The sequence below is a fragment of the Parus major genome, chromosome 2, assembly GCF_001522545.3.
Source record: "Parus major isolate Abel chromosome 2, Parus_major1.1, whole genome shotgun sequence".
Classification (NCBI taxonomy): Eukaryota; Metazoa; Chordata; class Aves; order Passeriformes; family Paridae; genus Parus; species Parus major.
Window position 1 is genome coordinate 5,879,845 of NC_031769.1, and position 24,626 is coordinate 5,904,470.

Here is a 24,626-nt window from a genome sequence, read left to right on the forward strand (position 1 = left end):
AAACCAGCAGCACAACTTATACAAACAACAGAAAAGAAAGCAGGCTGAGATAGAAACCTACAACTGAAACAGCTGATTCAAACAACACCTTCCTGCTTATCTTAAATCCATCCACTCAATATAATACAGAGAATCCCAGTAATAAGGTACTTTACAAGATGATCTAAGAAACCTTTTCTTTCAGACAGGCATCTGTGGTCTGAATTTGCATATCTGTTCTATAAACAGAAAGAGAATGAAACTGAGCACAAAGCATTTTTGGCGAGTCTATGCTGCTTACTCTGAAAAGATTCAGAAAATCTTAGTCCTGCTTGATTTATTTCCAAGCAAATCCATTATTTCCAATTATATTTGGGATATTAAATTATGGCTGAAATACAAGTATGAAGATTCTTTTTAGTGAAGGCAGTAACTTTATAAAATTTTATGCTTCATCATGCATAAGACAGACTTCCTCCAGAATAAAATCTCAAGTGGCTGGTCTACCCTGGTCACTTCCCAACTAACAGTAATGGAAGTCAAGTTTCTCTGCTGTGAAACTCAAATCTTGGAATGAAATCCATCTGATTTCTACTCAGAACCTTGCTGAGACAAGCACACTTACATAATGGAATTTAACTTTCTTAGACCAATTTAAGCCTGAGCAAAACTCAACAGAGACATTCTTGCGCAATTTTGTCTCAGGTCATGCCACGACCTGCATGCTATATCCACAGATAATCAGTGTTCCTCACCAAAAAACAACTCCTGAAGCTCCTGGCAAATACTCTGTCTGCCTCTCAGAAAGGACGAGCCTGGGAATTCATGAGACTTCCACTCTGATCTCTCCCATCAGCAAAGAGTAAGAGTTTCACATATGAAAGGCTTGATGGCGGTGTTGAAAGATAGAGGGAGTGTATTCAAACAAGCAGACTCCTGAATTTTCTATTCTGAGAACTATTATACCAGAATACCACTCCCAACCGCTACTTTACCTGACAACAGCAATGGGATAAGATTAAAATTTAATGTAAGTAAAATAAACAAGGTCATAGCGAGAATCCAGTTCCATTTTCAGACCCTGTTTCACAAATCCCCATGGAGGGCGTGCCCACCCTTCACTGTACACGCTCCTAACCTGAGAGACCCACGGTGTTGTCGAACCATCAGCTGTAGCGGAAAAGGTCATTGTTTGAAATATATCATCAAAACCTGGTTATTTTGGCACCTAACTGAGAGAGACATGGGAAAAAGAGCTCCACATTTTATGACAGCTTCATCTCAAACACTGTAGTCACAGGGGGAGCACCCAGCTTCTCAGAGCAGGTCACCTAAGCATTCAGGATGCCAAGCTATAAAACTGCAAGCATTTTACAACTCACCAGAGTTAGCCTGCCTAATTCCAGGGTCAAGATTAATGCTGATGGCAAAACAATGCCATTCCCTAATTACAAAAGGAAATGTAGAAAGCATTTCCTTCCAGTCCTTCAGATTCTGGAATTATTCCCCACTTTAATGAGCATTACCTCTATACAATGCAGCATTTCCTCCAAAAGAAACGTACTTCCTCTTCTACCACCCAAACACTTGTTCTAAAATGAGGTTATATCCTTTCTTACCCAGGATTCAAGTGATATTCTTGCCATCATAATACAAAGCAAGACTTCATCAAAAGTTTCCCTGAAGCCAAACTCAGCCCCCATCTCCTACACTGTAGGAGGCATATTTGGGGAAGTAGGGGACAGCCTAAATCCCACAGGTTAACCTTCCTGCTTTTCTAACAGCTTTACAAGATGGTAGTAAAACCTCAATGGCCCATTTCTACTGCTTGAACTTTTACCTAAGTATTTGCCTAGAAATTTAATGAAAATGGAAGAAAAATTCCAGTAAATCAGATTTTACCCCCCCCTTAATTCTATTTTTGTACAACTTGTAGCTCTCCTAATAAAACTGGTCTTGTCCTATCAAGCCAAATTCCATATTAGTCCCAGAAAAGTTTAGTTGAAGAAGTTCAGCAGTAGGTCTTAAGTTAGGTAACTTTTAGGCCATCCTTTCCATGAGTACTATTGCTTACATCACCAACCAAACTAACATTATACTACTACTTCTCTATTTGTCCTCAACTGGTCCTACACACTACTAATATCTGATTTTTTTGACTGCTGCTTGTCAGTGTCAACAGATGAAGGACCAAAGCTCAACAGTACACTCAGTCTACACCACAGACTTCCAAAGGACAGCAATTCAAGCATTTCCCCTTCCCACTTACACTGTCCATTGCTTTGCTCCCACCAGTGCTCAAAGAAGAAAGAAAACGTAACACACACGACAAAGAACAGACTGCAACAAGTGATGTCATACAGACTGTGCAAACTGATCAATCTACTACTCACTGTTCTGTTTAAGGACTGGACAAATTCATCATCCTTTTAACACCAGCCTGGCCACAACTATGCACATAATCCAGGAAAAAGCTCCTCTTATTCAGCCTTTTTTTTTTTTTTTTTTTGTATTTAAAAGGGTTTTTTTTTTTTAAAGGTTTCTTTATGCTGTGTACCATGTAAGACAATTTGCTGATATAGTCACTACTTTCAATGTAAAAACCCCCTTTATATCAGAGTAGTATTTCTCCGTAGCACCTTTTTTCCCTAACCACACATTATCTTCCACACTGATCTATGCTTTTAAGTTCGATCGATCAGCACCGGCTGTTCTACGGCTTGTTCCCCTCTGCTTCAAGAACTCAAATGCTGAAACATCTGAAACCGTGAATGCAGGAGAAAGGATCACACCTTTAGTATGGAACAAAACCCTCTATCAGCTGCTACAGACTCGTGCTGGACGCTTCTAGGAAGTTGGTCCCAGCGGATGAGGCCGGGCTGGATTGTCCCAGCAGCGCCGTGCTGGGCACAGCCCGGAGCCGACGCGGCCCCTCGGGAACAGCGGCTGCGCTGCTGCTGCCTCACCAGCACCTCCACGGGGGCAAAACCAGGCTAGATACGGGCAACAGACCCACCTGGCCTCCCCAGCATTTCAAACTAGCTCTAAATCACAGAATCACCGAGGCTGGAAAAGTGCTCTGAGGTCGACCAGGGACCCAACATAACCGTGTCAAGCACGGCACTGAGTGCCACGTCCAATCTTTCCTTAAAGACCTCCAGGGACAGTGACTCCTCCAAATCCCTGGGCTACCCGTCCCGGTGTCTAATCACCGTTACTGAGAATAATTTTTTCCTGATGTCCAAACTAAACCTCCCCCTGGCGCAGCTTAAGACCACGTCCTCTTGTCCTATCGCTGGTTGCCTGGGAGCAGAGCCCGACCCGCACCTGGCTGCACCCTCCTGTCCGGCATTTGTGGAGAGCGATGAGACCTCTCCTGAGCCTCCTTTTCTCCGGGCTGAGCTCCCCCAGCCGCTCCTCACACGCGCTCCAGACCCTTCCCCAGCTCCGCTGCCCTTTTCCGGGCTCGCTCCATATGGAGCGCTGGATGGAGTTGGACCCCAGCACCCCCAAGCCGAGGGGCAGGACCCCTCTCCCCAGCTCCCCCGATGCCGCTTTTCCAGGCTGCGCTCAGGGCGTGCGGGGGGGCGAAACTTCCTATTAAGGGCACGGCGGCCGCGGGCCCGCAGCTCTGCGGCGCCGCCATGGCGGGGCCCTCCCTCGCTCCCTCCCTCGGGCCGCGGCTGCGCGCTCGGGGCGGCGGGAAGCGCCGCTGCCTCCGCTGCACCTGCCGCCGCCGCCGCGGGGGAGGGCGATGCGGGCGGCACCCGGGGCAGCCCGCCCGCACCCCCGCCGCGACACCCGCGCCGCGCTCACCCACGCTCCGGTAGCCCAGGATCGCGATCTTGCGGGACTTGGACGGCGGCATCTTCTCCCCCGCCCGGCCCCGAACCACATCAAGGGCGGCGGCGGCGGCTGCGGCGGAGGGCGGCGGCGGGCGGCTGTGGAGGCGCGGGGCGCGGCGCCAGCGACATGCGGGGGGCGCGGGGGGAGCGGCGGCGGCCGGAGCGCGCTCGGGACGCGCGGCGCTGGCAGCGGCGGGGCCGCACCACGTGACCGCCGCCGCCGCGCGCCGGCCCCGCGTACGCACCTGCGCGTCACAGGAAAAAAACTCCCTGCGTCACCCCCGCCCGGCGCGCGCCCCCCTCCCGCCCGCCGATTGGCCGGCGCGGCGGCGGCGGCGGGCGGGGATTGGCCGGGGAGCGGCAACGGCCGCGTTCGAAGGGGAGGGGGCGGAGCCGGGCGGGCAAGGGCGAGCGGGGACACGGGGGGGGGAAGGGGTGGGAGAGGCGCGCGCCAAGGCCCCGCGCGCGTGCGCGCGCAGCGTGCGGCGGTTGGTGCGTCCCGCGCGCGCCGCTCGGGCCCGGGCCCGGCCCCTTTCCCGATCTCCGTCACCGAGACCATTGCCGTCCCTATCCCGTCCTTATCCCCATCCCAGTCCTGTCCCCGTCCCCTTCCCCTTCCCCATCCTGTCTCCACCCCCATCCCAGTCCCCATCTCCGTGCACATCCCTGTTCCTATGCCCATCCCTGTTCCTATCCCTGTGCCTAGTCCTGTCCTGGTCCCTATCCCCGTCCCTGCCTCCATGCCTGTCCTTGTCTCCTTCCTCATCTCCTTCCCCTCCCAGTCCCCATCCCCATCTCAGTCCCCATCCCAGTCCCCATCCCCATCCCTGTTCCCGTCCCCATCCCAGGGGCTCCTCCGCGGGCCATGGGATCTGTCCCGAGGCCCTCAGGCTCCCGGCTCGGCCGGGTTTGTTTGAATCTGAATTTATCTCGCTGCCTCTTCAGAGCGTTCCCCGTGCTGCAGATGATTTATGGAGAAACGTCGTGCCCCAGCGTCGATAAAGTGCTGGGAAGTGCATGGAAGGGAAGGTGGCGAGGCATTTGGGAGTTCGGGAATGGTTAGCTCTGAGATCCAAGCGGTGGAGGGTTTTCTGCTTTGAAAAGAGGGCTGCGTGTACTGGTGGTGACTGCAACACTGAGTGGATGCAGAGAAAAGGAGAAAGACATGAAGACAGGAAAGTCGTATTTCCCCCCTCTACTACTGATTTTGAACACTTTGGGTTAATATCTACTCTTTACACATTTTCTTGGAAAATGAATGTTAGAACTAGTTTTTCTAATGTGCATCCTATCTTTTTGGGGAACACAGATACCTAACATGCAATTACACCAGGGTACAACAAACCAACCTAACAGCTGATGATGTTAAGGGGCATGGATTGGCTTCTCCCTGATCTCACCCATCCATTCCCACATATTCTTCTAACCTGGTGAGAGGGCGGGGAACTAAAACAGAAGAAAACCATTTGTACACAAAAGTGATTTGCTTCTGGGAGAGCAGACAGGCTTTTAGGAGATACCTGCATTTCTTGGGATAATCTAATTGTACCCTTCGTCTTCTGGATTATGGGGTTTTACAGGACAAGTGCTGGTAGCCTGTTAAACAGCAGGAATAACAGCTTTCAGTGAATAGGTACATGATGGAAGGATAGTTATTTTATGAGGGAACACAGGGGTTTTGTACTTTCTCAGTGATGGCTGTGGTGATATAACTGTATGCTCATTCTCTGTGTCCAGACTCCCAGGTCATCACAGCCCTCGAGCATCACCCCATAGGTACTGGTGAGATCTGGGGGGCCTGCAAAAAAGCAGCAGCCTTTTTTGGCTTTTTTGGAAATCCAGCGTTTGTAAACAGGGATCCTGTTCAAAGCTCCCCAAGAGGTGCTGGGGGACAGCCCTGCCTGATGTACAGCACCTTATTCCTCTTTGTTTTATGTCATGTAAAAGATACAACTGTTTATGAAGGACATGAGGATTGCAGCAACCATGATCCTGCAGGACCAGCCCTTGGAGCTGTGCCATCATCTTTACATTCACTCCCTCTGGAATCATGCCATGGTCCAAAACTTGGGCTTTTTACTGAAAACTGAGAGGACTGAGATAAGAATTAGCTTCTAATGACATATATGGATTTGGAAAAATAGCTGAAGTTTGTGGTAGTTATGCTTTCAGCTTCCATCTCCTTACAGTTCTTATTACTTGCCTACCATACTTTGGCATTGGACTTTTTACTCTGGTGAAACCTAATTTGTATTTTCAGGATATATTTCCATACTCCTCCACATGCTCAGAGTGGTGAGCATCAGCATTTTTTTTCATTTGTGGGAGTTTCTGTTCCCTCCACTTCTTTTGATCAGGTCTTTTCCCTTATTCTCTTTTTTTCTTATCCCACTCTCATTATGGAGCTGTGTCTATTATCTAGTTTCTATTAACTTCTGTCCTTTTAACTGGTTTTATTGCCTCAAATTGCAATGGAGTTGTCTCACTTTAGGATTATTGTCAGCAGCAACACAACTTGTCCTTCCCGTGCATGGGTTTCTTTTGAAGAAAAACCTTTAACTTCCTTTTCTTCCACTGTTCCTTTGGAGAGAATTGGCTAATTCCTCCAGCAGGATCCTGTAAGCGCTTCATTTTGTGTTGGCTGCGACACTGGGAATACAGGGAAATACAGAGTTTTCAGGAAAGGTTGTTGTGTTTCCATGCTGTAGGGCTGGGTGACACTGCTGATGGCATTTGGCAGCATTCTGGGATGCTGCTATTCAAGTGGCAGCAGCTTAAGCAGAGATGAGAGGATCTGGAGTGTGGTAAGGCTGTTACTGCATTTCTCCTGCCCAGGTGAAATCTAAACACTTCTGGAGTGCTTTGAGCACAAGGCCAGCACACCTGTGGCTGATGTGAATGTCTAACCCAGGCACTGTGCATTATCTGAACTCTCATTGTTTACATATTTAAGACTGAACACCTCACACACCAAGTGCCCCTTTGCTGAACTCCTCTCCCCATGGTAACAAGCCAGGTGTGATGCTCAGGTTGTGTTTTCCCAGGGCAGTGTTCCATATGTTGTGAATGGGCCAGGAGACCAGCTCCTTTTTAAAAAGGCCTTTATTGAACAGGACAGCTCTGGGGTGAGGGTCCGAGGGGTCGTGCACACTGTCACTGCTCCCACTGGACACCACAGAAGAGAAGGATCCGTGCAGCTTGGTCACTAGGGCAGAGCTGGGCCTCCTTCCTTATGGGAGCTCCTAGGAAGACTCATTTCCTTGGCCTCGTAGTCTAGGGTATCATCCTAGTTGAGTCCCCTCTTGGTTATGTGGGCTCTTGGAGGGAAGTCAGGGGACTCCTCTGGGTCTTCCTCGTTCAATGGTACTGTTTTTATTCCTTCCTTTTAGTGTGGCTCGTTGTCTCTGGGTTTTTTATCAGTCTGTGTGTGTCCCATGAGTCTCTGGTTTCTCTCGTTTACGTAAAAGTCCTTATGTCATCCTCCTCCTCAGGGCCCAGCTGAACAAGGTACAGCAACCTGGGACAGGGGTACAAGGTAAGGGGTTTACAAACAGTAACTGTAACATGGCTAACAATCTTCTAATTATTCTTAACACATAGCATCAGTTGCATTAGGAATTAGGGCTCTGCCTGTACATTCCCTGCTCCTGCTGCAGCCTCCTGACATCTACAATGTTTGCAAATTGTGAGCTCCAAGGGAGTTCAGAGAACTGTGGGACAAGTGACGTACCCTGTGTGCCTCTGCACTGGCTGCACTCCAGGCCTTTTCCCTGTCTTCTCCCTCTGCCAGGTACTCCCTCAAGTCAAACACAGCCTTGGGATCAGTTCAGATGAGAAATGACATTAATGTTACGGTAAATGAGATAAGATGCTCAAAGAGTGCAACACATCAAGTGAAAGACAAGATACCAAAGGAGAAAACAGCAAGCAGGGGTAGAGTGAGTGTCTGTAGGGAGATCAGGGTGTAGAGGGAGGCTGGACAAACGGTGCATGACTTCCTTTTGTTGCCTGTATGTACTTTTTCCTGATGGAGAAAGAACCACAATAGATTTCACATAGTAAAGGTAATTCAACAGTCAAGTATTTTTACAGTAATTTTTACAGTACGTGCAAACCCATGGCCACCTGGCTACTGAGCTCCCAAAGGCAGAACAGCTCTGACTCGTACTTTCAATTCCTGCAGCAGCAATTACCATCACAATTACCTGCTCTGTCCTTCAGCAAAGCAGGGCCTTCCCAAAGAATGTTTTTTGAAGTGTGTCCAGTGTTTGCACTGGGCGTGCTTCCACAGGCACAGCACAGCCCCTGCTGCCCGCAGAGGTTACAAAGTACATTCAGTTCAGCCTTGCTCTTGTTTCTGCTCCCTCCTGCCTTTGCACAGTGAGTGTGTTTTGCAATATTCAGCTAGAAACACTGGCAAAATATTAGTAGAAGCAAATTAAGGGATTAATTCAGTTCAGAGGGGCTGCTGACACCATGGGTTTATACCCTACAGGTCATGGTGTGCAGCTGGCAGGGACACACATTCCATAGGGTTTTTTCTAAAGGAATGAGTTTGATGTGTGAGTACAGGTCACCTCCTGCCCATTCACTTCAGCAGGAACAGGTCTGACTGCAACCACCAGAAAACAAATGAGTACCAAGAAAGCGACTTTCAAAACCACATTTAAATTAAGTCCTGAAGTGAAGAGTAAAGAGCAGTGTCTGCAGAACATTCTTTTTGCATAAATGCATTATGTGGGTACAAGGGTAGCATTAAATTGTCCGGAATGGCATTTTCCTCTGGAAATTACCCTTAATAAGTGTTCAATATGGGTGAAAGTTCACAGAAACTTTAGAAGCAAACTGGTTACTTCTAAAGCTGCCTGCAGAACTCAGTGGGAGCAGTTACAGGGCTTGATTGAGAGAAAGGATTAAGCACGTGTGGTTTCACTTCTAGTTGGACCAAAACTGAAAAACTCCAACTTACCCGTATGCTCATTCTAAAAATGGCAAGGAGTGTTCTCCATGTGGAGTTTTGGAACAGCTTCAGTCAGATTCCTCCTGTCTGCCATGAGGACAAGAGCTCAGGCCTTGGAAATCAAGGCTTGTTCTTTCTGTTTTAATCCAACATTCCCAGCACAACAGTATCCCTTAATAAAAGATGAATAGGTCTCAGATACACAACAATTGGAATTCACTTCCTAGCAAAGAGCAAATACTGTCTGATATCAGACCTTTTACCTAAAGGATTCCAGAAGTAAAACAGGAAAATATTTTTCATCAATGGCAGCAAAGGGTGATTTTTCCTCAGTTCAGAGCATCTCTAAGTACTGAAAAATACTGAGGGCCGAAGTCTACTAAAAACCATTTTCTTACACCTAAGCAGGTTAAAAATATCTAGAGTAGGTAAAAGCCCTTCCAAGACAAGACCTTCAGAATAATTATCTTTCACAGACATCTCTTGCTGGGCAAGGAAATGCACAGGAAAGCAAAGGCATCAATCACATATTATTACAGTCCTGCTGGTTAAAATAGAACCCATTTCTTCACCTGCACTACTGAACAGGCTTTCAGGAGTCACAGGGGACATTTACTGACACTTCCATCTGCAGCATGGTCCAGTCTGTGACAAGGAGCTTCTGGAGCTGTTGCTGTGGTCTCAGATCTATAGGTACAGCTTGCTGCCTGTCCAGAGGGGAGAGTGCACAAGAACTGGAGTCTAATGACATTTTATTAATTCTCTTTCATGGCTGAGACCTCTAATGAGCTACGTGAAGAGCCCTAGACTGAAGCTTTATTACACTGTCCCTTTAATCTGGAACATGCAGCAGCCCTGCTGAGTCACCCCTCCTCTCTCTACCCTCATTTACTTACTCCTGTCCCTCCCTTATGCTGGAATGAGCATTTTTCTAGCTCTGTAGAAAACGGATCTGTATTAAAAACAACACAATTTCTTTAGTTTTGTTAACTTCATCAGCACTGGCACTTGTGCCAGCACAAGCAGAGTGTATTTTTATGGCATTGCTGTTTATTCGTGCTGGTGGGGTCACATCATGGTTCTGCCACTCACAAATGCAGACTTCAGAGCTGAATTCCAGAAAGAAAGGGTGGAAATTCTCTAAAGACAGTTTTGTACCACTGAAGACACTGTTCTCCAAAATTTTGGTAGTCCTGTGCACATGGTAATAGCAGTTATAATAATGTGAAAATGGGAAGCTTGTACGTGGCTATCTGAAAACTGCAAATTCATTCTGGCTTTCTGCACACTGCAGCAAGAAGGCAAGCCCAAAGCATCTGCATGAACAGGGACAGAAAAATTTGTCCCTCTATATAAAATATACATATATAAAAATAATAGATTATTTATCTATTTATATACATTTATTATAGTTAATAATATAATAAATTTATATTTTTATATAAATATATTAAAATAATTATTTTATCTTTTACTAATATAATTAATATATTTATATATTTGTTATATTATTTATATTATATATATATTATATATATATATAAATTATCAGTGGTTCAACCCTTATCTTTAAAAATACCTTGACCAGAGGGCTGAAGAATGTGCTCATGCAGCCGGGTGATAGAGAGATCTCACCATGCATTTGGACACCTCCCTGCCACCCCATCTCCCAGAGAAGGCTGCAGTGCCTGTGCTGGAGCAGAATCCTGCCTTTCACAGAGCTGCATCTATGTGATTTGTGTGGCATTTGCAGGCAGCACTAGTGCCCACTTACCCTTAACCAGTTACCTACCCCAAATTCTCCCCTCCATGCACCCTATGAAGAATGAGAGCCACTATTTTTAGTTTAAATCACTCCATCTCCCACACGAGGATTATCAGAGCTGGGCTGATGGCAGCAACCAGCACCAGGCTGTTGCACTTGGGACAGTGCTCCAGTTCAATATCACCAGGAATTGCAGGGAACAGAGTCAATATTTACCCGGTCAGAAAAGGAGCTGGAGAAGACTTGACAATGTTTTTCACGAGGTAAGAAAGTGGAAGAAAGTCTAAGTGAACAGTTTCCATCTTGTATTACAGGAATACTTTTAGTCATGAAAGATACCTGTAAGAAGGAAGTTTTTACACATTTAGTTCAAAATTTAAATTCTTGTAGAAAGGGGAAAAATTTTGAAGAAAGTTTTTCATTACTATTATTACAATTATATTTACATTTCATAAGCAAACTGAAAACTGTTCACCTTTAACCTCCACGTTTATAAATGAAAAAATAATGTATCCCTCTCCTGCATTTTTCCAGTGCAGTATTCAGGCTGGGAACACAGTACCGAAGTCCTACTGCAGTATTCCATCAACATAAGCCACCTTTAAATTTGAAAGAAAGTAAGAATGCTCCTGGTTTGCACTAATCCCAATGCATGTACATTCATACATGCGAAAGAACTTGGCACGAACTGCTAAAACCAAACTGATGTTGTAGGGTTTAATTTCTTCCATCTACAAGAATCTACAATTATAAAAGTCTCATCTTCAAACTTTACAGTACATTTACATTAGCAAATATCCCACAGCTTTCCTCACTCCTCCGCTTCTGTACAAATCATATACAATAAAAAGTTTTGGGTTTTCGTTGTACAAACATCATTTTACACTTTAATACAGGTGAAAATATTGTCCTCTGGCACCTCATTTCCTCCGTGGTGCCTGTGTATGACAGAGCACTTTCCATCCACGCTTCCGAAATCTTCAGCTCAAGTAACAAAGACTGGTGAACAGGGCACAGCTTCTGCAACTCCAAAGTTTTAAATAATGAGAAAAATCTCCCACTTGTTTGTATAACAATCAACAGTTTATTAATGGATATGGTGAAATTTTAGCTATCCACCAAAGATGTGTAAAAAATTGTCATGAAAGTAAAAATAAATAAAGCTGTTTTTAAATCAGTCTTGTTTTACACTTCAGTTCAGAATGCAACATTGAACACAAAACTGTCATTGAAGTTTTAAAGAAGTCTACCAATACCCAAATTACAGCTTTTATGACAAATCTAATGAGAACTGAAACTGATTTGGTTTTAGGTTTAAAGACTTTCACATTCAAATACAGTGTCTCGTTTAGCACAACACTTCCTTTGACAGTGATGGGCAACAGTGATGACATATTGCTGTATTTTGACATAAGGCACTATGATATGAATATGCCATACACTTGCCTTATGTCACATATATCCATTGCTGACCAGTGACTTCTGTCAAATACAAAATGAAAAAGTTTCAGAATACAGTGCATTTTAATGAAGGACATCATGTGAAGTCTTCCAGCAAATGTTTTGAAGACATTTTGAAATATGAGCCTACATTTTAACATAAGCTTTTGTCATGCTGCTTTTTTTGCGACATCACTGGGGGGAAGAGACTCATCATCCATCACTAAGTCCCAAAACACATTCTCAACCATCCTGCTCTGTTCCATTGCAGTCACTGCTCTTGAGACAAACGACCCAGAAACTCTGTTCAAGTTCTTCTACAAATGTGTACATTCCCAGCAGTCATTCGCTCTCGTTCTCCTTTTGTTTGGCACCTGGGAACAGAAGAGGAAAGCAGCTGTCATTTCCTTAGGCACACAAAACTGGAGAAGCTCATTCCAATTGCTGCAACTTTCCCTATCACATTACCAGAATCAGACTACTGAATACAACATTTATAAAGAATAAACTGCAGGACTGCTAAATGCCAATGTGAGACACAGCGAGGGAGGCTCCAGACCATCACAGCTTTAGTTTCATTGCTAAGTCTAAGTAACCCTTCTGGGAAGTTACTCCAAGTGCCTTTGAAGATTCTCCCAGCACAAAAAAAAATTAGTTAAAAACCCACAGCCCAAACCTGTCCCTCAGCTTAGAACCAAGCTTCATCATCATAACAGCCCCCAAAAAATGAATCCCACTTGAGCACGAACTATGTGAGAATTTAGTTTAACTACATTGTGTTGATGGATCCATTTTTCCTGGCTCAGAGGCAGATTTTGCTTACAGCAGGGATCTGACAGACCTTCCCAGCAGGACTGTGTAGCATCTCACCTCTTCTCCAGGTACTCAAACATGCTGGGCAATGACTGAACCTTATGGTGAGCTTGAATTCAGCATCCAACTCTACAGAATCTCTTCCCAGAAACCTGGAGTTGCTACTTGTAATGTATAATCAAACACTGAAATATTCATTAATACATCCAGTTTTCACATCACAGCTGTTAATTTTTTCCTAAACACAGGCTGGTCTTAATTCCTGCCAGTCAGTAAATTTTCCTTGTCAGTCTATGAAGAGAACTGGACACGTGATTTATCTGCTGTTCTTCGGAGTGAAGTCGCATTTCATACTCTATAAATCAGATTTACATCGCAGACATTCTCCCTGCATGAGAAAAATTCTAGTCTAAAACTGGTCAGCTGCCTGTGGAAATGCAGTCTGATGCTTAACTGCTCCCCCAAACCACCTTTCCTCACCTCCTCTTTTCCAGTGGTATAACCCTGCCCTCTCTGTTGCTCTAACCCCTGTCCTCAGTACCAGACTGTTCTGTGGGCAGGTTCAGTGTGCCAGGCTGACTAAACTGCAGCTTTTTTGCTGGCTCAGTTTCCCGTTAGCTCAGTGAGTTACAGCAGCTCAGGGATGTCAGAGCATGCTGCTGGCCCAGAGTGGGAGCAGGAACAGCCCTTTGCAACAATTCCAGAGCACTTTGAGCTCAGCTCAGAGTTCCAACCTAGGTGTCCAGGTAACTTCAGTACAACAAAACTCTTGGTTTGTCAGCATCCAAATGCATCCTTCCTGTCTGAACTTTGCACCATTACCATTAAAATCTGCTTTCCTGGGCACCCAGTCATGCACTAAAATCCAGACAATTCTAGGGTAGAAGGCTACCCTTCAGCCATGGATGAAACTTCCTCCTCTGCCTGGAGAGGCACAGGCTGCCTGTCCTTACACCTCCCTCTTCTTTCTCCAGGCAAAGATTCCATTTGACCCAGACATCTGGGCTGATTTCTCATCCATGCTTTCACAGAGAGCTGGGTTCCTTGCTCTGCTCGTGCTCTTCCAGGTCATTAAAAGGAACCAGATGTACTGACAACACCTCCAGCAGTATTGCTGATGACTTCTCTTCAGAACAGAAATATTTCTGCTTAAACAAGGTACATTACCTTTTTTTTTTTTTCCAAAGTCTACGGAGGTAAAAACACTTCTACATGATTATGCTATCTATCAGGGCAGGTATGAGATTTCAGTTAAGCTCACATCCTTAAAAAGTCTCTATGTATCTGGCTCTATTTGTCTGATTTTTTTTTTTTGAGGCAAAATGGTAATAATCTTCAAGACATTTTGCCTTCCTCACAGAGCTAACGCAGGGCTTTGCTTTAGTTCTTGTGACACTGAAATAATTTATGAGGTTGAAGTGAAGTTACAATTAGGAACTTAAACTCAGAAGGTGGGGAAGGTGCCCTATTGTAGATGTTGTCTATACATTCTGCTTCACTCACTTAAAACATTAATCAAGACATGTTTTTCCCCAGAAAAAACATATGAACAGCAGGGACATTCATGAAGCTTCTGCATGCCCTCCTCAGTGAACAGGAGATTGACATTTAATATTCTGACAGCTTTCTCCTGAAATGACTTGTGTATTTAATAAGTATAATCAGTCACAAAAGCTGAAAATCAGACATTTATCACTGAAATAACTGAAATCCAGCAGGGTGTGCACACCACCAGTGCCTCATGGCAAGGCCCCAGGGCAGATCCATACCTGCAGGTGTGAGTACCAGAGCTTGTAGGATGTCAGAAAGGGAGATGATACCCACAATGCTATCAGCTTCATTCACTACCACCAAACGATGAACCTGCCAGCAGGGAGAAGAGTCTGAGATATATTTACTCAATTTAAAGTAGACAAAAGCAAAGAAAAACAAAGAAACAAAACTGCTGAAGTAAAGCAGTATGAAGACAAGTAGGAAAAAACAACCCAAAATGGTTCAAAATGTCAGGAATAGCAATTCTCTCACAGCAAGACAAACATGCTTGCCCTACATAAATGAAAATAGCGCATGTTTAAAAAGCACACAGCTATCTGACACAGCCACAGAATCTGATATGAAGTGACAGGTAAGTCGAGATCTAGGTCTTGAAAATACTTCTGCTCTGAAAATGTGACTCACATCGAACACTTTTCCCCAAGTTACAGCCTCTGCCCAGCTCAGCCTGTGGTCTCCAAAAAATTAGACACAGTAATAAAACAGCGATTTCTTCTGAAAAATACTTCCTAACCTCAGAAGAGAGGCACAACACTAAAACTTATTGTCTTTTGACATCTCTGAGTTGGTTTTAACTTATTTTTTCTCACAGGGCTACACAACAAAAAGTGAGTGCCAGACTGGTTTTAAAACAATTAGTTTTAAACAGACTGTTTAAGACAGAAAAAGGAATCAATTTATCTATGCAAATAAACACAAGGACACAATTTGGAAGAAAGGTTTATCAACAGTAAGACCATATTTTCAAATAATGGCCTTATCCTTACAAACCTCTTCTATGCAACATTTTACACCACAAAACTTTTGTCCTAACTGTAGGGAAATTAGATGGATACTCCTGTATCCTGAGGCTTATTGGCCAGAGCAAGCTGTGAAAGGCCACTGCAGAACCAGGAAGTGTCTGTCCAAAGTTTAGAGCCTACTACATGTTTATATTTATCCAAATGAATTATCTTTCTTCACAATTAACTTGAGAGAAAATATCTTACTTTTGATAAAACTCTGCTGGTGGTATCTTAAACAGGTTTATTAATTTCAGCATATGCACATATTTAGTAATTTTATTCCTCTCTGAGTAAGGAATTCAAGAAAAATGGACAATGTTTCATTTGTTGAATTGCTTGTAAGATCAAGCAGTTGTCTGGCAGCTAAAAATAGCTTTGTAGTAGTTTTGACTGACTCATTTTTACATGTAATCTCACTGTGTTTAGACTGAACGAGAGGGTAGGAGTTGTTCTTAAAACCCAAATGTCTAAAGCTTCTTAAGATAGTAATAAAATAATCTAAGTTTGGAATCTGTGTATCAGGAATGCTAAAATTATTCAATTCAGGAGGAAGCTCAAGCAAATGCAGAAAGTTACAAGTTCAAATTGCCTAATGAGGTTGTAAGGGCTTATTAACAAAGTGGAAGTTTTCCTCATATCAAGTATATGCCTGGTTACAACCCTAAAAAATTAGTAAATCTTGTAATTGATGAAGTTAAAGCATCTAAATGGAGCTGATCACACCCCAGAGAGGACTGAAACTGGGAATATTGATTTCCTTCTGCAGAGAAGCCTTACAGGGGAGGAAGACCTACAAACTCATTCACCTCTGCCTGTAAGAAGTTCCCAGTACTAACAAATAGATAAACTGCACCAAAAGAATGGACAGCACACATAAAAAATTTACAAGAGCATTTAGTGAAGGCTTCTTGACAAGAATTTACTTTATGGCCCTGTTTCACTGTATTTCTGTGAGAGCAGTGCAAGATTCCATCATGCATCAAAATGAGTTGCACCCAATAAATCTCCTGAGCCAAGCTATAAACTGGAGTTAAACAAATGATTTACTTGCAAAACTTATGACAGGCTTTGAAGAAACTTGGGAAAGCACTGCACTCAGTTTAGTTAATGTCATAAAACAGAAATAAACAGAACAAATAACGGAATATTATTACAGGTATACTGTAAAATATTTTGCACATCCCTATAAGCATCTTAAACACGAGTCTATAGAGCAGACTGAGACCTAACACACACAATTATTAAAAAATACTTCCACCAAGTAATCAAAACAACTTAAAGAAGATAAATTTGTACTGTTTACCAGTTTCATAACACAAATTGTAACTTATTATGTAGGGACTCACCTCAGCCTTCACTATTCTATCCACAATGGTCTCCAGTGTTTCCAGCATACTACACTTTACAACACCTTCAAAATACTGAGAGCGGTGCTGTAGGGCTTGTGTCACTGTGATATCTAAGTTATTATACGTTTTTTCAGCAGCAAGATTCTGCAAAAAAAACCAAACCCAGGCCACATCAGACAGCTCAACACTTAGTAACAAAGTAATTAATAAAATAAATATTTTGGCATCAAGCAGATAGGCATTTCTGGTTTAAGCTGAGTCCATTCCAAGTAACATATTAAACAAAGCAGATGCTCTTCAGCTTCAGATTCTGGGAGCTGTCAAGCACAATGATGCTAAACACCATCTGACACCCTGGGTTAATTGATAAAACTGGTAATATGCATTAGGCCAGTGAAAATCTTACTTTGTATCTCATCTTTGGCTTGGTGTCACTCATCCTGCTTTTGCCAGGAGCAGCAAATGCAAAGGTGAAACTCCTCAGATTTCACACCACACAGAATATACAATTTTTTTTTCTGTTTGTTTTTCACAGGGCAGGGGAAGACACCAACTGTTCTGAACACCACCCACAGAGTAGATGCTAGTGACTGAGAGCTAAGTGGAGAGCAAATTCATTCTTCACCTTTCTAATTTGTGGGCTCAAACTCCCTCTCCTGGACTCAGCTGGTGCTGTCATTTTGTGTGTCTGGGTGTATTTTAATAAGTACTGTAAGAATAATAACAATGAAATCCCATCCCTACAACTAAAGGGAAGAGATTAAAAGAATTTGAAAGCTGACATTTTAAACTTTCATTCTAAGGATAGGATCATGCCTGCAGTGAGAGAACTCTGTCCAGACCTGCAAAAGCTTTCTGTAGGTGAGACTACAGTGGTATTTTAGTAGTGTTGGCACAGCCTGGCCTACTGATTCTGCTGCTGAGGCACTGAAGGAAGAACAATGACAGAGCTTTTAATGAAAGCATTGGACCAAGCAATACAATTAAATTAATTTTTGGCTAGAAGATACACAGGTCAAGTTTTTTGATTGAATTACACCAAACGTGACAATTCAAGATGATCATGAAGATAAAAACAATTTCAGTTAATTAATTTAACCAGGTCCTAATGAAGGACATTGAGAGGACATAAGAAACCTCTGCAAAATGAAGTCACCCTACACACAATAACTGGTGCAATATAAAGCTATTCCTATACATCACTTCATTCCCAGCTTTCCCCAATCTAGAACCTGAAAATTAATTCAGAACTCTAAAAATCAAAGAAATCTATCAACTTAGACAGCTGCATACACAGACATGCCTTCAACCACCAAGCAAGGATATCAGCCACATGGTTACAAGTTAAAAATCAACATCTTGGAAATTCTACATTTATTGGAAGATCAGATCATATACTACAGATTAAATTTTTTTCTTTTTTTTTTTCCATCCTTTAAAGCTGAAGATCAGGTTGAAGCAGACTGATGAAATCTGGAAGCTCAGAGGTGATTATCTTTTAAGAACAGCATATTTTCCCCCTAACTTAATAAGCAAACTAGGACATGTAAGGATAATCCCAAGTAATCAATAAATGCCCTAACTCTTTCCCATGTTACTAGATGGATGCAAACAATTATGTATCAAAAATTATACCTTTGTGATTTGGGGTTTTTATTCAGTACCCAATACATATTTTTCCCAGATAAATAATTCTATATGTTACCTCATCACTTAAAATGAGAAAAGAAGTGAAACACATAAGGAGCCCTCCTCCTTTTAGTGTTTTTCTGAAGAAGAATGGGACATGAAGGAAACATGTCCTGCCTCAAAACCTAACACAGCTACAAAATAAACTGAAACACTGAATCCACCAACTGTGAAATTTCATTGTCACTGATACATCAGGTATTTCTCTCCACAGCTACTGCCTGTTCCCTGACAAGCTTTTATGGCAGAAGAGGATCTTACACAGTAGAGAATCCCAAATAATGAAGACAAATGCCTAGAAATGACAGGCATTTGATGAAAGAGCAGTGACATCACAGAATTTTCAGTATTAAGAACAATGTTTGCAGCCAGAGATTTATAGGCTTAAGGTATTTTCACTTGGGACTATTCTTCATTTTACTGAAGGCCTTCTAGGCTGTGTTTCAGACATCTGGATTCTTCACTGGTGCAGCTGGTCAGTGGCAACCTGGGCAGTGAAATCTCTAGGAAATAATGTAGTTGCCAGCTGCTGCAATTAGGAAGCAGGGGCACACTGCTGGGAAGGGTCAGGGATAAAAAAAATATGTATTTTTCAAGTTTCTGAAAGCCATGAGAATAGAAGAGCCCTTGCTCTCTGAGGCTGGTAAATCATGGCATGAATCTGAGTACGTAACTGGAATCTCGAGGGAAATCCAGAAACAGTGTCCTGGATTAGATCTAAAGTAGAAGGAATAGAGATGCAAGGCTTTGGAGTCAGAGACACAAAAGAATGGGCCAAGTAGTTTTTACATCACTGAGAAGGTCAAGCTGTACAAAGTTCTCAGACTGCACTGAGACATCTGCATTCTCTTTAAGAACACACTGGAGTGGCAGCAGCTGGAAAAAGGGAGTCCTCACTCAAAAACAGAAACCAACAAGAACAGAACAGTTCAGCTGTAAGAGACCTACAATGATCACCTGGTCCAAGAGCCTGATGCTCCAGGGAGGAGCAAAATCTGAGGCATTTTATTAAGGGCACTGCCCAAGTGCCTCATGAGCACTGACAGGCTGGGGGCATTGACCACCTCTCTGGGAAGCCTGTTCAGTGTTCTGCACCTCTTGGCAAAGAAATGCTTCCTAAAGCCCCATCTGAACACCTGCAGTGTGCCTTTGAACCATTCCCATACTCCTGTCACTGGATCCCAGGGAGAAGAGCTCAGCACCTTATTCTCCACTTCCCTCCTTAGGAAGCCTCAAGAGCAATGAGCCCATCACTCTTGGCCTCCTTTTCTCCACACCAGACAAACCCAGAGTCCTTAGGTATTCCTCATAGGATATTCCTTCAGCCTTTTCACCAGCTTTGATCCCCTCCTCTGGATTATGCCCAGCCAGATCTTATTTTGGGTAACATCCAGAGCAGTAAAAGCCTGTGTGCAAATAGTAATACTAAGGACAACTTAAATAAAAATAGTAACAAAAATAAAAAAAATTATGTGCAGGGTGAATTTGATCTCTTTCATTCTACTTATTAACTACAGTCGAAGGAACAAAATAAAACTATCATATTAACAAATTAATTTGCAAATGCTTACTACATATAAAATATTGAAAAGAATTTAAGAGATATACTTACTATTACATCAAATTTGGAATAAATATCTACAACTTTTCCTAAAAAGAAAAGAAAAACCAAAGTTAACAAAGTGCTTAAAATACAGTATCAGTTTTCTTGCTTCCTGTTTTCATCTGTTATAATTACACAGAAAGAAATCACAGGTCAAGAAAGAAAGACTGAAAAAAAAGCTCCAAACTACCAATCAAATAATTAAATTGTTCCAAGATCATCAACCTATATTTGCATAAGTATTTCTTTAAATTCCCTTTCTTCCCCCATGCTTTTTTAATGATTTTTTTTTTTACTGTTTCTTGTGTTTTCCCCTCTGCCTCAGCATCAGCCCAGGGCTCAGCAGCATTTCTCTTCCCCCACTCTTGTACCCACCTGACTCATCCACAACAGGTAATGCCGATATCCTTCGCTCTACAAATATATTCAAGGCTTTAATGATAGGAGTGTCTGGATGGATGAAGGCAATGTTGTGATAAGTTCCTATTCCAAGTTCATCCAGATTCTTCTTCATAAAGGCAGGCTTTGGCATCTCTGACATCTAGGGAAGTCAAAAGGAATGGATTTACATTGACATTCACTCATCCATCTGCAGATTCCAAGTGATGGTCACTGCAGTTTCCTGATACCAGGTTAATATGAAACCCAAACAACTTAAGGGGTTTCTGTTTAAAGCAGCTCTAAATTAAGACAATTAACCAGGATTTTTGCTCCCTTTTTTTTGTAGTAACACATCACTAAAAGCTGCAGATCCTAAGCTATGTCATTCCCACTAAAACTGGAGAGAGAAGATAGAAAACATTAATCTGAACATTTATTCTTGTTGCTTTGTTTGGCCTCCTGTTCATTGCTGTGACTAACATTACTACAGAGAGTAATGACAATCTCATCTCTGGGAGACAATTCATTTTTCTTTTCATGTAAACAAACTCCTGAAGCTGAGGAGATGTTCCAGAAACAACAGCAAATTACTCCAATAGACAAGTCCTTAGTGTTAAGGTTTATTTAAAGGAGTGAAATAAAGTAGAGGTAAAACATAGGCCTTATATCAAACTTGAATTTCCCTGTTACAAATAAAAGATACAGAAAGACACAATGAATATGGAAGTCCATTATGAAATTTCTGCACTAAGAATTTAATTACTTAATTTTATCAGAGGTCTACTGTAGGGAAAAATCAGTTAAGCACAGTATAGCTTTAAATACTTACAAAAAGCTGGAGGAACTTGAGGATTCTTTTATGGGTAAGTATATAAAGTGCATTTCCACTGACTGGATCTATAACTGGCAATCTGTGGATTTTGTTTTTGATCAATGAATATACAGCGTCAAAAAGGCTGAGGAGAAAAACATTTTATTCTGTTAATGAATTTTAGCTAACAACAAGTAATGCCAAATGATATATATACACACATCTATAAATCCACATGAAGTATATGTGGTAATTATTTGTGTTATCTTTAGTGCTATAAAAAACAGAAGTTGAGGGATTTAAAATTAACTTTTGCAGGTTTTTGCTTTGCAACACATCAGAAACTATATCCTCATGGAAATCTAAATCTATTAAGAAAATTTTATGGAAAGTTTATTTTGTGGTATAAAGTAAAGAAAAAATATTTCTTCACAAGTGTGAATTGTTTTTTCCAGTAAGTGTTGTGCTTGCAGTATCCCTGCACTCATAATGGGTCTTTCTGTTAAGAGAGAAACTGAAAAAATGGAGTTCTTGAACTTAATGAATCTCAATCCCAAACTTCTGTAACCTTGTCTACAAAGGGCATTTTTATAGCTACATGCATATATGCAAATAACATCAATTATCTAATGATTTCACTGAATTATCACTGGGGAGTGGCAAAAAATGATCCTTAGGAGATCTAAAACATTCCCATGCACTGCAGACAAGGATTTAGCAACACTCCAACCTATGCACGTCTGCTCTTCTTGCAAGTGACACTTTTATTTTTTCCCTTGGTGTAGTAAGGCCATGATAAAGCAGCTGACTAGCAACTGCAATAAATTAGCAAGTAATAAAGTTGGTAAAACTCTGATAAACACCTCCTTGCTGAAGCAGGCTTCTTCCCATACACAAGGTGTGTGTTCTGAGTCCATCACAGGGATGAAATAGCCCAATTTAATGCACACAGAGCCAAGATTCCCCCACTGCTGCAGACTCCACTCCTGGAGTAAGTGTTTAACAATTTCCAAGTGCTGCAGTCTGTCACAGAACCCAAGCCCATCTCTGGATCAGGTCTGAAGCTGACCTGCCATAACCTTTTATAAAAGTTTTACTGCATCTTCTTTATGGCAAGGCTTCTTGTGCTGCACCTCTGACTGAAAACAATTAAGGCTATTTTATTGTCTTAATAATATTATTTGCAACCTGCCACCATTCAAAATTAATTCCTCACGACTGAACTGAATGATTTATTCATGACTAAATGGCAATTCCACTGAGGATACAGCATATCATTACTTCAGTGTAATCACTGGAGCTCCCTTCACCAGCTTCCTTTGCCAGGGCACAAATAATCCCAGTCCACAAACTGAAACCAAGAACCAGAACTTCACCCTCCAGTTCAACAATTACGTAGCACTCAAGATTTAAGTGATCAACTAAATCCCTCTCTCAATTTATTTAGTAAATAAGGCATAATGACAGTTTAAAAACTATTTTTTTTAACTTCCATGAAGAAGAAAAGGACAGTCATTTATATTTTAAGATACAGAGCCTTACAGCAGAGCAGAACAAACCACAGAGATATTGTCTTTAGTTAAGGAAAGTTACTTGCCTTGAAAAGGACTTTAAGTTTCCAATTACTGTGACTGTTGAGAACAAGACAGCTGAAGGGCTATTTTTTTTGTTTTTCATAAAATAAAGATGACCTGCAGGCTTGCTTGAAGGGTCATCCTATTGCCTGTTTTGCATTTTAATTTTGATCCATGTCTAGCTCATTTACCAGAACAGTTATGCTGATAAACAACAAAAGTTTAATTAAAAATTCCCTTTTTTGGATAATCTAAAATGTCTTCACTCACAATTAAAAAAAAAAGCTTTCACCCCTTCTTGATTAAAAAACAGTCCTTCTTTATTGCACTGTGGTTTGTAATACAAATTGTTTCTTAAGATAGAGACGAGACCTTAAAGAGGCCTTAAAATCAGAGTTGAAACAGTGCTAGTGTAACTCAAGCTAAGACTGAACAGTGAAATCCTACCTTGCATCTGGGGAGATGTTCACTAAAGGTTTAAAAGTCTCTTGTAAATAAAGCTCTGTGGATAGAAAATTAATAGACTGTTACCACTTCACACAAAAACATCAGCTCTTTTATGAAAGCATTTCATGAATTCATTCATACAAAATTAAGTGGCAGACAGCAATTTACAGCTATTCATTCTGCCATTTATGCACAGTGCTGTATCTTGACTTTAAAAAGACATAAAATTTAAAAGCAGGATTAAGCTTGATACCAGCAGAGGTCACTACAATTACAACAAATAATCCTTTACTCGTTTTGGTTCTGTGAGTGTCTGCTGCACACAGATACCTGCACCTATCATTCCATGGGATACAGACTACTTTTTACACAGAGCTGCCTCCCTGCAATCAGCACCTCTGTGCACACCCAGAATGTTGCACGAATTTCTGGTTGCATTGTGCAGATCACTCGGGCACAGCTCTATTCGTTCCCACTCCACATTGCCTCACTGCAGTCGCTTTTTTCCTTTTTTAAAGAGCCATGAATGAGGGGCAAAGTGTTGTACAGCCCAGATCATCAGTCCACAGCTGTTTCAGATAAAAAAATAAGAAATAGAAGCCAAAAGAGAAGCTTTTACTATTTCTGCTTTCATTAAAGAATACGTGGAGAGAAGTCTATGATGAATTCAAAATCCACTATGCTGAAGAACATCAGAACCTAGTAAATTATCAACCAAGTAGTAAATAATCTTACCCCTCCAGGTTTCTATCTTGTGCTCCTCCAATTCATAAATCTGAACCTACAATGAGTAGATGGAAATTCAACTTGAAGTAATTTAATTTTAAATCCATCATTAACTTGTAACAATCCGAATAATTTTCTTTTATTTCATTGCCAAAAATCAAACAGAGTAAGAACAGTCCATAATTTCTTGCAACAAGGAGAAAGGGTGCAATCCTGTCCCTAATGCAGAGTACAATCCTGGATTTATCATTTCAGGGGACAAGAAAGCCTTTGCTGGTCTAGGTTTGCAGTCCAGCTCTTTCCTGAACTCAAAGGCATCACCTCAGTAATTTGTAACAATTTGCAACAACCATCCAGGGTAATCCCTTGGGTGACTGCTCACACACCCACACCAGTAAAAAGCTTACCCTGATCACCTGGCTTTTTAATGCTAAGAGAATAAAGTTACCTGGTCACTACCAAGCAAGAGCACTTCTTTAGGGAGAAACTACCTGGATGTTCCCCATCACTCAATGGTTGGTATTATCCAGCACATGAGTAGCAATGTGCTTCATATTATATGTTCTGATCCTTTCAGGAAGAATGAATAAAATACTTTAAGAATTCCATTTTCTGCATAATTTCACCTATTAAAATTAGAGCATTCCCTGACAGAACATTTATTTATTTTTCTTACAGAAGACTGC

At 42.0% G+C, this 24,626-nt stretch overlaps 2 protein-coding genes and 1 long non-coding RNA gene across 7 annotated transcripts in view; 1 reads left to right on the forward strand and 2 right to left on the reverse strand.

Moving 5' to 3' along the window:
* The window catches only part of RHEB (Ras homolog, mTORC1 binding), a 38,991-nt gene extending 34,957 nt beyond the window's left edge, over window positions 1-4,034 (reverse strand). The window contains exon 1 of the mRNA XM_015619081.2: window positions 3,796-4,034. Coding sequence (XP_015474567.1) covers window positions 3,796-3,847 — 52 coding nt within the window. The 5' untranslated portion in view covers window positions 3,848-4,034. The remainder of the gene's footprint in view (window positions 1-3,795) is intronic.
* A 6,329-nt stretch (window positions 4,035-10,363) lies between these two features.
* LOC107216418 lies at window positions 10,364-12,156 on the forward strand. The gene is made up of 2 exons (XR_002001226.2): window positions 10,364-10,812; window positions 11,084-12,156. It is a non-coding gene; the product is annotated as an uncharacterized LOC107216418 (long non-coding RNA).
* Window positions 11,253-24,626, reverse strand: part of PRKAG2 (protein kinase AMP-activated non-catalytic subunit gamma 2) — a 209,367-nt gene continuing 195,993 nt past the window's right edge. For all 5 annotated transcript variants that reach the window (XM_015653492.3, XM_015653503.3, XM_015653523.3 and 2 more), the window contains 8 exons: window positions 23,950-23,995; window positions 23,215-23,269; window positions 21,212-21,338; window positions 20,377-20,542; window positions 20,011-20,048; window positions 16,707-16,853; window positions 14,572-14,665; window positions 11,253-12,363 (listed from right to left, as the gene is read on the reverse strand). In XM_015653492.3, the coding sequence (XP_015508978.1) occupies window positions 12,332-12,363; window positions 14,572-14,665; window positions 16,707-16,853; window positions 20,011-20,048; window positions 20,377-20,542; window positions 21,212-21,338; window positions 23,215-23,269; window positions 23,950-23,995 (705 nt within the window). In that variant the 3' untranslated portion in view covers window positions 11,253-12,331. The remainder of the gene's footprint in view (window positions 12,364-14,571; window positions 14,666-16,706; window positions 16,854-20,010; window positions 20,049-20,376; window positions 20,543-21,211; window positions 21,339-23,214; window positions 23,270-23,949; window positions 23,996-24,626) is intronic.